At 43.0% G+C, this 12815-nt stretch overlaps 1 protein-coding gene across 3 annotated transcripts in view; it reads right to left on the bottom strand.

The window, feature by feature from the left end:
• The window catches only part of USP45 (ubiquitin specific peptidase 45), a 50217-nt gene extending 38215 nt beyond the window's left edge, over positions 1-12002 (bottom strand). For 2 of the 3 annotated variants that reach the window (XM_061369863.1, XM_061369866.1), the window contains exons 1-3: positions 11889-12002; positions 2770-2879; positions 484-653 (exon numbers count right to left, since the gene is read on the bottom strand). In XM_061369863.1, the coding sequence (XP_061225847.1) occupies positions 484-653; positions 2770-2869 (270 nt within the window). In that variant the 5' untranslated portion in view covers positions 2870-2879; positions 11889-12002. Of the gene's footprint in view, positions 1-483; positions 654-2769; positions 2880-11646; positions 11666-11888 lie in introns of those variants that run through there. The other variant, XM_061369864.1, reaches the window with a different exon arrangement.
• Between the last annotated feature and the right edge of the window lie 813 nt (positions 12003-12815).

The raw sequence follows: 12815 nt of genomic DNA on the forward strand, positions 1-12815 counted from the left end.
AAATTGATTTTTTTCTGTATTTTTACTTCACTCAGAAGGCAGAAACCTGTGCAAGCCTTTGGGGTCAGGATCTGCCATTATAAACTCTTGAGGCCACGATTTGACACTATAACTGATCCAGTCTAATGGCTAGCTCCCTCAAAAAGCAGAACTGTCACTTCAGCACAGTCCTTTCTCCCTAGTTGCAGTCAAGTCTAGCAACTGAGTGTCCACAATGTAAGTTGATTCAGCGATATACATATTTACATGGTTTTTCATTCATTTGTATTTGTGGGATCCAAAGGTAAACAAAAACACTGCTGCAAACAAGACAAGATCAACCTAAGGCTACATTCCACTCCACTGAAGAAGCTGAAGAAAGCATTTATGTCACACTGTTTCACTGAAGGTAATGAGATGCCCAAGAGACAAGGATCCACACCAGTCATATCCTTTAGGAAATAAGGGCCGATCCACCTCCACAAATTTACAGCATACGCTTACCTGAGAGCCACATTTGAGACACAGCCATATGTCTGAAGGTGCCACGGGCTCACCATCACTCATCCGTCTCTCCTTTAAACATTCTGCACATATCGACCAGACGCTCTGAGCTACCGCCCTCTTAACATGATGCACATCTACTGCTTGGCTCACGTGCTGGCAGGTTAAGCCTAGAGAAAACAACACATACTTGCTTTCATCCTAAAAATAATAGCTATGAAGGGGACCACGTGTACACTAGAAGAGCAGAATCTTCAATGGATTTAGCATTTGGAAAAAAATAGCAAAGAACTAAAAGGGGAAAAATCATCCAGCTGCTCCCCATATACTGAATTTTATAAAGAATCTATTTCAGTCTTTCGATAATGAAAATCTTTTTTAAGTCAATAAAAGCTACTTCTTAAAAAGAGATAAACTACTTTGTACAAAAGTACAAGGATTACTTCTGTACAAAATTCATTTCCCTTTTTTTTTGTTGGCTTTATTTTTGTGAGCAGTAAAATACTGCATAAATCTATTTTTGCATGTAACAACACAGGCAGCTGACCTCCTTTTCAATCTATAAAGAAAGATTTTCAAATACCTGTGCATCCCTACTACAACTGTCCATTCTGAACATTCATATAAACCACCATCCTTCTCTGTCATATTTTTGCACAAATTCCACTGTAACATATTACACAATAACACAGGTTTGATGGAACCTCTGAAGGCCATCTTGTTTAAACCCTCATTTAAAGCAAGACCAAATACAATTTTAGATCTGGTTGCTGATGGTTTTGTTCAGCTGTGAGTTTAGCATCTTCAAGGACAGAGGTTTCACCAACTCACTAGAAAACCAGTTTTCTGTCTGAACATCCTCAGGGTGAAAAGAAAATAAATTTTCTCATACCTACCCAAATTTTCCTCGCCCTAACTTCTGTCTGTTACATTTAGTGCTTTCATTGTGGACCTTCTGGAAGAGTCCAGATGTGCCTTTTCTATAACTGCCCATTAGGCAGTCTAAGAAGGATACTATACTTTCACACCTTTGGCTCAACAAAGCCATTTCCTTCAGCCTCTCTTCACACACTCAGTCTCCTTAACCACATGCAGGGGGTGAACCACTGCTGGACTCACTGTGACAAGTCAGTATCTTTCTTGTAACAGAGAGCCCACAGCTGGACACAGTACTTCAGATGAAGTCTCGCAAGTGATGGGAAGACAGAGTCACGTACCTCACCCTGCATTCCAGTTAATTTAGTCCAGCATATAGCAGGCACAAAATACACTGCTTGCTTTTATTCAGCACGTGCACTGGGAACCCCAGGCCCTTTTCTGGAAAGCTACTTTCAAGCCACTGATTCACACCCTGTAATTGCATGTGGTTATTTTGGCCCCAGTGCCAAACTCTCCACTTGCCTCTGTTGAACTCCAAGAAGTTTCTGCCACTCATTTCTCCTGCCCGTCTAGATTGCTCTGAATGGCAGACCTACCCTCCAGTGTTATCACCTGCTCTTCTCAATTTGTTGTTATGAAGATGACAGAGTAGACTCACAGTGACACCACCCATCTCCCTTAGCACCATCAGATGCATCCCATCTGCTCCCATGGACCAGTTCACTTAACAGATCTCAATCTTCTTGTAATCTGGGAAATGCTTAAATCCCAGAGTCTGCCACTAGACTCAGGGACCAGGCAGCACTGAGTGCAGAGCTCACATGTGAAGACAAAGGCAGGATTTTATTCTTCAGCCTTTGCCTATGCCCCCTGTCCCTATGTCCCCTGCCCCTTGAAGCAGCATGTTTGCACTTGCCTTAGCCTTCATTTTACTGTCACAGTATCCATACAAGCCCACCTTACTCTTCACCCTCATCAGATTCAACTCTAACAGAGGCTGGCTTAACTAATCCCATCCCTGCACACCTGGGGCCCCTGCAAGGGCAGCCCAAACCTGATTTCACCTTCTCTGCCCCTCCTTTTTGCCGCTGAGCTCAGCTAGAAGCTTTCCATTCAGCCAACCAGCCTCCTGCCACATGTGCTTGACCTTCCCTACACAGGAAAGGACCATTCTCCTGCTTTGAAGAGGTTGTCATCAGAGATCAACCAATTTTCCAGAGTTGCCCCTTCAGGGCAGTCATGCTGTGTAACAACAGATCATGTCATAAATACTTGACTGGGGATATTTCTGTTACAAATTCAAAAAAGAAGTGTCTCATGGTACCACTGATTTCTGGGTTTCATCAGTCAACACGTAAGTTAGTAGCCCTCAAGCCTTCAAGACCAAACATCACATAGTGTATTTACCTGAAATATCATCTGAAGAGTCTTCATCCTGTGGCCTGTTAGGCCTTTTGCTTCTCTTTGGTTTCTCAGGGTTGGCTCTTGATGGATCTTTTACCCGCATCTGTTACTTACTAGGAAATAGAAACAGAGGTTGTTTCACTGTCTGAACACTTCATCAAATGTAGTGAGTTTAAAGGCATGAAATCAAATCACACATTCAAACCTTATGAACACAGTTTTAGGCTTTGACTAATGTTCGCTGTTGTGTAACAAGGAGTATGAACGTGCCAGGAATGAATTCTTAGGAATGCTGGAAGATCAGTTAGTTACACTACATGACATTATAAATTGTGTCTTTAGCTACAGGGGACACACCTCCAGGCAATGGCATTAAATACTTGAGATGTTGAGATCTTCTTCATGTTTGTTACTGTACCATGCTACAGAGCTCCAACCATACCCTACCAGAAAAACTTCATCAAAAGAAAAGCTTCTCTTCCTTATCGTACCTCTCTTTGGAAAGGCTTCAGTCACCATTTATCCTTCCACATTACCTAAAACCTTTTGAGCAATTTCAAACAATTTAATATAATACAAAAGTCTTCCAAATCTCATGAAAGTGGCCTATCCCATGAGTGAGGACAGACTGGAGTGCAAGCTGACCGACACCCCCCCCCCATTTAATAGCAGAGAATACATATAATTGAAGTCTCTCAAAGGAAATGAGGGTCATTAATTAAGGAGTCCTACGAGAAACAGAATTAAAGGATAAGTATTTGCCATCAAATTTTAAAAAACAGCCTTCAGAGATTTCAGCACACTGTTCACTTAATCAAAATCCAAATATGAATTTACCAAAGGAATGTAGCTGTGTGGCACAGAAACAGCTCCTGAGGCTTAGCTTACAGGCTTTTAATATGATTCATAAACAAATGTATGTTTTCATATACAAAGCATATGGATCAAAGATAGCCAAATATGCATACATTGCAAACCTGTGGACCATTCTGTTATGAAAAAAAACCCTATGTCTTTTTATATACCCTAAACAGATTAATGTCACCTGAGCCACCACTACCAAGCATTTTCATCTCTGCTAATAAATTTACATATTGGAAACCTCTAAATTCATAAAATCATAGAATGAATCATAGAACCACAAAACGGTTTGGGCTGGAAGGGACCGTAAAGCTCTTCCAGCTCCAACCCCCCTGCCATTGGCAGGGACATCTTCCACTAGACCAGGTTGCTCCAAGCCCCATCCAACTTAGAACACTGCCAGAAATGAGGCAACCACAGTTTCTCTGGGCACCCTGTGCCACTGTCTCACCACTCTCACAGTAAAGAACTTCTTCCTCATGTCCAATCTAAATGTACCCTCTTTCAGTTTAAAGCCATTCCCCCCTTGTTCTATCAGTACATACCCTTGTAAAAAATCCCTCTCCAGCTTTCTCACAGGCCTCGTTCAGGTACTGGAATGCTGCTATGAACTCTCCCCAGAGCCTTCTCTTCTCCAGGCTGAACAACCCCAGCTCTACATTTCAGAATAGCAAACGATATGTTCTTGCTACAGATCAAGCAGATGATTGCCAAAGTTTAGAAAGTTTGTCAATCTAAGGTTTTAAATCTCTGTATATGCATTTAGACCTTTGTACTACTGAAGCTTTGAGAGACAGGGGAATTGACCTGTATATTGAACTCAGTGTTCCCTCTCCTTTCTTATCCATTAAGCCAATCGGCAGAACAGTTGTCAATATGTATATTAGAGCACCATCATTGCTGGTATTTGAACAGCCTTCACTGAAGCAAAGCAGGCAATCATACCTCAATGCTCCTGTTCCAGGTTCCTAGAGATCTGGACAGACATCTCTGCATCTGTCACACATACTGTTAGTGCTAGAGGTTTTTTGCACTAACAGAGATTTATTCTGGACAAGTCAAATTTCTGTAGAGTATGAAATAAACCTTTACTCTTTTCTTAATGGCTTCATGTCTCCTCAACCTTTCAAAACGCACTCAATTTTTTTTGCCAAATGCTACATTTACATAGCAGTCAGTTTATACTATATTAAATAGCATAGTCCTCTTAAATTACAGATTTCAGGATTTCCTGTACTTAAGGGTATAAAACTTCCATCATTTAGACATGCAAGTAAACAATGACACTGAATTCAGCTTTGCTCTTTTTGTAGGTTTGCAATTCATGTCCATATAGTAAAGAAAATTTCAATATTCCAGCTCTTGACTATTTATATTCAACAAATGTTAGCATGTCTAATGTACATCAACAGCCTTCTTAGAACACAAAAAAGTGCTTCTGACCCAAAAAACTTCAACTGTGTGTTTCTGTATTGACACCTTATCACAGATATACAAGCTTTATGTGAAAGCACCCATCACCACCTGTCATGGAGACATTCACTAAACACTAAGGCAGATACACATCTGCTGTCAGAAAAGCCATGATTTTACACTAAATTATGTAGAGTCAATAGCAAAGGCAGCAAAAATGTCTTCCCTAAAGGAACGCAGTTGTATTTAGCTTACTCAACACTGACATAAAGGATCTACAAGTTAATTTCAGCATAACAATTTTTATCTCTTTGGACAGATTACATAAGACTGTCCAAACCACAGACTTCACCCAACGGAAGTCACATTGAGAGCTCAGATAACTTAATGAAAGAATGATTATGGACTAAATTAGCTGAAATACAAGCAAGTTTTTCCACCTGTGAAATCCTGTGGCACATAGACCAGGTGATACAATCTGGATCTGGGCACACACAACCCACCACTAAACTCACTTTACAGGGTCCTTTAGGACACATGGAAAGGACAGTGTCAGCAGGTACCCACAACAACTGAAAATGTGGCATTTCTAGCCCAATATAATGAACATGGAATTAGAAATGAACACTGCCATAAGCCAGCACTCACACTGCAGGTTTGGGAACCCACCGAGCAACCTTCAGCCTTCTTTCAGCAAGAGCAGGCACAACAAATGATAACATGGACCATTAGATAAATCAGTTTTCCTGAACACACATATAGACAGGCATCCATCAGACAATGTTTACTGACCTGTGGGCACTTGGAAAAGCCACAGCATGTCAAGGGCCTAGCCAGCCAGGGTCTGTGCCCAATTCTGAAAACCATGTAAGTGGGATGGAAGGGTAAGAGCAACTAGCTGCTCAGCATACATCTACAATGCAAGCAGCACAGTACATATGCAGTGCTATCTGCCCTTTTCCAATGTATTTTGGGATGGAAAACATTACAAAGAAAAAAATCTCATTTAACAATTAAAAACATGATCAACGTTTCAAAATCAAGACGTTTACACTAGGAATTTGATCATAACACTTAATTGAAATAAATAAGGAAGAAACCTAAGGTGCTACAGAAACTACTTCTCAGAAATATTTCCGTTTACGGGAAATAAAAGATTTTATTGGCATTAAACCCTTGAACAAGCATAAACCAAATAAAGCATAAAATACAGCTAAGAAAAAAGCAAGAGAAAAATTCTGTAGGTTTCTGTTGACATAGGTACAAGCCATTCACGATAGGCAGGCAGAGGAAAAATTAACTATTTACACAAAATTAACTTGATACACTGAAGATTCAAAACTGTGGGAATAACCCCATGATTTGCCTCTTTCCAACCCATTCTCCTATTTTTTTAATATATTCAATGATGAATTCGTGGCTACAGCTGTCAACTGTGGAGTGTCCTAGGAGACCAACTCTCCCTCTTCCCCTGTAAGAAAAGAAGTCTCCATTACTTCCTTGCCTGGAAGTTTCTTTTTGTGTTGGAAAAACAAATATAGGAATGTTTTTATTTTGTATACAAAAAAATAAGTCCTAGTGCAAATGACACTTGACTAATGAATCTAACAAACAGGAAAACCCTGATTTTGGGGGTAGAAAAAGCTGAGTTTAGAGGGTATGTTAGCTCCATCCTGATCTTTTTTTGCACACAGTAAAAATCTTAACTAGAAATTATGCAGTTTCATGGGGAAAAGTTAAAAATAGAGCTAGATCTCTTCCTTTTAAACAATCACTTCATACAAAACTAAGAACAAGTTCTTGCCAAACTCATTCAGATTCTTTCAGCTCAGTTTGAAGGGTAATCATCGTCACCTGAAGTTCTCCCTTTGCTTTTTACTTCTTAAAAGACTCCTAATGCCAGTCTGCCTACAAATAGCTGATTAAGATCAAAAGCTCCTCACTACAACTGCTCATTTCCACCTTTGTAGAAAGAACATACCACTTCAAAAGAAACAGAATGATATGCCTACAGAATTTAAAAAGCTTCGAATCTGACAAAATGCCAAAAAAAAACATGCTAAATTCAGTAAGTTAAATCTAAGGTATGCCTAGACTGTTTTAAATGTTAACTATACCTAAAATAGGCTATATTTAACAATGTTAATATGTTTATATTTAGAAATGCACCGTCTTCATAAAATATATATTCAGAAACTAAAAAGAGCTGGATGCAGTTCCTAAAATAAGTACTTGTTATTTTTTTACAACTTTATTTTTGCTGCAACTCAGTCGAGCTAGGACCAGTAAAGGACATAAAGTTAGTGTGAACTACAATTCACTTTCCTGTTTGAGGACAGATGTACAAGCAAACTACATCTTCACTGTCTAGACTCCCCAAAACCTATTCCCATTTTACCACCTTGCACTCCTGACTTAGAGCGTGAGCCCCTCCTCCTACAATGTCTACAGCTCCCTTGATAAATTTTCAAATGTGCCACCTTAGTTGAGTTTTCCAGTGTTGTACCTTCACTATGATATATAGAAGAAACTTGAATCAGATCATCAGTATGTTAAAGAAATAACCTGCCATGCTGACTGCTACCATATCACTGGTTCCATCTGCCAAGATCATGTTCTCTCCCCTTATGGTGGTGCCAGCTATTTCAGGCCAGTGCCACATTTTTATTCTTATTATGTGTTTAATACCTATCACAACATTTTTCCTGATCCTTGATTAACTAGGAGGATTACCATTTCATTACTAGAATACAAACAAGATAAAAATGGTGCAACAACCACCAACTCATCTAAGCAACTTACCCTATGAAATACAGCAAAGTTTGTCTACAGATAGTCTCCAGGTACTATTTTGGACAGGGCTAAGATTTTACAGGAGGACTGCCAGCTAACTGTGGAACCAGTGTTGTTAATTATTTCATCAGTAAGCACCCAAATTCAAAGAAGCTGGGACAAAGACATTTACCTCAGTCCCTCAACTCATCTGAAACACCTGAAATTCCAGCTGCCTCACCACTTGTAGTGAAACTTTCATGTTAAAATTATACCATTTTAGGTTGCTAATGCAAAAAAAAAAAAAAAAAAAAAAAAAGAAAAGCAACTGCATCATATTGAAAGACATGGAGTGAAAAATCAGCCATTTCACTTAACTCAACAGAACTGTCCATTTGTCAACAGCATCCTGGCCAAAGGGGCTGAGGAACAGCACAGATATGCAGTTTAAATCCAAATGCCAAGATGCTCCGTAGTGCATCTGTGAAGGGCCTTTATGAACTTCCACATAACTGTCAGACTATAGGAAGAAGAGCCTTGTACAGGTCAGTAATGACAGATTCTCAGCAGAACTGCTACATGTTTTGATGTAAGCTGCAAGTTGATCTATTTTGGACATCTGTTCCAAGCGTTACCTGTGGCATTTTGGCTTGCTTGCTGCTAGATCAAATGTCACCCAATCAGAGCAAGAACCGTGTCCATCACCGTTAGCAACTGGGCAGTGTCACCCATCAGTGGACCAGGAGGCTCAGCGCTCTGACAGCCACCAAAACCTTTGCGGCAAACAAGCCCCCGTTGCCTGCTGGAGCAGTAAAAGGACCAGAACCGCTGACTGGTAGTGGCAGCAACACTCCTTCCCCTGGAAAATGTCATCTGAGATTCTGGAAGTGTCTTCTCCAAGATTTCCTACCCCAAAGGCACATCACACATCCTACACCGTCACTGGAGCTCAAACGCTAACCCTGACATTATATTACAGTCCTAAAAGGGTGAGACACTGATGCGCTTTTTGCACAAGGAATGAGATATAGCCATCAGACCACTAGATACAACTTTCTAAGTGACAGTAAAAATCCTGCAGCATTTCTCACTTTTATTAATCTTTTTTATCCAGCTGACCATGCTAAACATGGTCTGATGACATCCATGTTTGCATCCTGAACAATCCCCTTCACATTTCCTCCTAAAACCCACTGGCCATAGAAAACTACTTCTAAAGATGAATAGAAACCAGATGTGTCCAGAAACAAGGATGGAGAAACCCTGTAGCTGGGTTTATGACTAACTGAAGGATTGAGTGGGTAAAAGGATTCGTATTTTGATGACGTATTTTTGCTAGCATCTTACAGCACAAGTCTGACAGAAAAATTTCAGGGATATCTGTCAATACCCAACCTCATAAAGCAAACTGAAACTTCTGTTATGTTCTCTATCCCACCTTAAATGTATTAAAAAATAAATAAATATGAACATACCAAGAGGTGAAAAACATTTGATAGATGCATTTGTGGTCTAACATGGATTTTCCACAAATTCACACTTTAAAAAGCTGAACACTGTTAAAGTTCCATAAAAAGAGCCATAGCTTTTAACTAAGGATATTAGCCCACAAGTGAAAACTTTGTTATGTGGAAAGGTAGGCAGATGACACTCTGTGTTACAGCTGTAACGGTCATTTTTCTCATTTTTAATAGCTGGTGCAGTGCTGTGTTTTCAGCTTTAGTCTGAGGACAATGCTGATAACACACAGATGTTTTTGTCGCCAAGTAATGCTTACCCTGATCATGGACTTTTCAGTCTCTCATGCTCTGCCAGTGAGGAGGGGCACAAGAAGCCGGGAGGAAGCACAGACAGAACACCTGACCCAAACTAGCCAAAGGGGTATTCCATACCCCAGCATGTCATGCCCAGTATAAAGCCTACAGCACCCAGCATTCCCAGGCAGTCTCCCATCCAAGTACTAACCAAGCTGACAGACCATGCACTCACATGACATGAACACCAATGTAACAGTGCCATCACCACAGAAAATTGGAGGGCATAACAACTGAAACAGCTGGAAAGTACCACTGAAATCTTGGCAGGATAACTATGTGGACAAAAACTAGAGAAAAAAGTGATCTGAGATGTCACTAAGAGAACATGAAGGGCAACATCAGCAAAGGATGAACTTCAGAGAAATGCTAATTCTGTGAAGCCTGAAAAAAAAACCAGTGGAACTGGGGATGCAACACAAAGTGTGAGATAGCAGGCTGAAGCCCACACAAAACAATACGTTAAACTGAGACTCACTTTGTACCCATGCCTAAAAGGCTGAGTCAGAGCAGATGAAGGAAGACAACAGCTCCACCTAACTTCCCATTTACTCTGGAAGGGTGTTGTGGGAGTGAGCTGAGCAATGGAAGTAAAACATAAAATGGTAAAGGACTATGGAAAACTGGTTTGGGCTCTTTGAAAGTCAAAGTCTTGTCACTGAGAGCAAAAAATTTCATTGCAATTTCTTCCTCCACACAAACTGCCCCAGTTTCCTTTGATGACATGTGTAAAGTGGAACAACTTGTCCTTGATCCACGATTGATGCTCACAGCAGAACCCGTAAGATGCCAGCTGCATTTCTGTGAATCTCGCAGAAACAAAACTACAGAGCACCAGTTCTTCAGTATTTCATGAAGAAATCTGACAGAACATTTACAACCGTAGTAAACTGCAGTGCAGTTTCACAAAGGCATATTCTGCTACCAATCTGCCACTACTATACTTCCACTTAAAAAGCTAACGAGAAAAGAAAATGAGAGCAGAAAGAATCCTCTGAACACAACTCTGCTTTACGTGCTTGTGTAAGAGGATTATTTAATGGAATTGGGAAACACTTGTAGCTAAAGACAATACGCAATAAGAACACAGTGCTACACCTGGATTTATTACCATCTGCTTCTGCATTCTTGGTATCTTACTTTATTCTTCTGCATCTGCGTTCAATATGCTGTTGTGCATATCCTGTTTACCTATGTGAGATGCAACATTCTACAGCACAATGGAGTTCTAAAGTAAGGGACATGAACAGCAAACAGCAGAATGAAGTCCTAAACTCAAAATCCATAGAATCAAAACATTAACACAAATACAACATACAGAGTTGCAGTTATAGATCTAAAATACCATCTCTCTGGTTGATCAAGAGGACTGTCACCACACTGTCATTTAACCACCAGGCACGTACCAGTCCGCATTTGCTGATAACCAGACTTCAGGTAGTGGAGCATGGGCTCTGTGGCCACACGCAATGCCTGCGAAAACACTTGGTGTGGAGAGCTCCACGCAGCAGTGGCAGCAGGCTGGGCAGTGGCATCACCAGGCTGGCATATGCCACGCTGTCAGAGCAGGGCAGAAATGATCACGCCAGCCTCATAACACGGAACCACAAGACCATTTTTTAATTGCATTCACTTTCTAACTTTCCTAATGCAAAGTGAACAGAGCATATGTTTAAGCCCGATGCTACCAACTCTAACTGAACAGGCCGAGATGCTTATTGCAGGTCACGGAGCCAGCCCGGTGCTGCTATTTTCATGTCACAGTAGGGTTTAGCCTAGTTCAGACCGACAGCGAACGGTCAGCACCAGCAGCCCGCAGCCAGCTACCTAAAACGAGCCCACGCGAGCCGTAGTTGGCCATCAGACCGGAACACGCAGAGAGACGCGCTGCTCGGTACCGGGAAGGGTGACCTGCCCGGCCCGGGACCACGGCGAGGCAATGACCCTGCCCGCCCTCCCGCAGCCAGGCACCAGCGTCGTGCCCCATCCTCTCCCCTTGCCGCGCCCCGTCCGGCTGCACCTGCGCGGCGCCCTCGGGACTCAGATCCGCAGGCCGTCAGCCTGGCCACCGCCATGGTGAGGCGGCGCGGAGCGGCCCGGCCCGCCGCGGCCCGGCTCTCCAAACCGCAGCAGCCGCGGGTTAGCGCCGAGGCTCCGCGACCCCGGCTCCGCAAGGAGGAGCCCGCGGCGGACACGGCTTCCCCCGAGCTGGGCTGGCGCCCGCGCCCTTCCCCTTCCCCGCCCCAAGGGCCCCGCACTCACGCAGTGGCGGGCGGGCTGCAGGCAGGCGAGCGCGGCGGCAGGAAGCGACGGAGGAAGCTGGGCCGCAGCCAGGGCCGCGCCGCTCCGCTCCGCCCGGCGCGGCCCGCCCCCGGCCTTGCCGCGCCTCTCCCCTCCCCAGCCCGAGCTGTTGCCCGGGCCCCAGCTCCCGGCTCCCCGCGGGCCCCGGAGCTGTCGCGGAGAGGGTGGCCTGGCTCGGGGAGTGGTGCCGGTTTGAGAGCAGAATGGGTCTCCCGGGTAGGAAGGGCGGTGGGGAAGTGGAGCTGCCGGTCGGGTCGGAGCGTATCTGAGCCCACCGAGAGGCAACAGGTCGCGGCAGGTCTGGCTGCGGGGCACCTTAGAAGATCAATGGAAAGAAGGGAAGGGGTGTAGAGGGGTTACCTTAGCACTGGAATTTGGTGAGATCTTGCTGAAAGATCTGGACACGCTGCACTGCATTTGTGTATGTGGGGAGCAAGCTAACAGGTTTGCATGTTTGCAAGGGTGTGGATAGTCATCCAGAGGTTATACAGAAGGGTCTAGGCTCTGCGTAGGTTTTCAAGACAGCCACTGTGGGAGTGACAGTAGGTTTTCAAGACAGCCACTGTGGGAGGGACAGGAGGGTGATTGGAATCAAAGGTGCAAATCCTAGCTGAGGGGCAGGCAGAGTAAAAGGTGTCCAGTGCACAAGGGAGAAGCTAGAAGAAACTGGTATTCAGATTAAACTCAGCATGTTGGCTAGACAGCAAGGAGGGCTATTTGGAAGAAATCAAATCTGAATTAAGGACTAAAAAAATAGTAGTTTTATTGGAATAAGATTAACCAGTGATAAGAAATAGGGAAGAAATGGGGAAAGGGTGAAGTTGCAGTGGCACCCCTCAAAAATCAAGGATGGAGAACCTCTAGTGTGTCTGCTGATAAATAAGATGA

This window comes from Neopsephotus bourkii, unplaced genomic scaffold (genome assembly GCF_033783945.1).
Source record: "Neopsephotus bourkii isolate Nb327-2 ecotype Australia unplaced genomic scaffold, CSIRO-AGI_Nbou_v1 NB_1511, whole genome shotgun sequence".
Classification (NCBI taxonomy): domain Eukaryota; kingdom Metazoa; phylum Chordata; class Aves; order Psittaciformes; family Psittacidae; genus Neopsephotus; species Neopsephotus bourkii.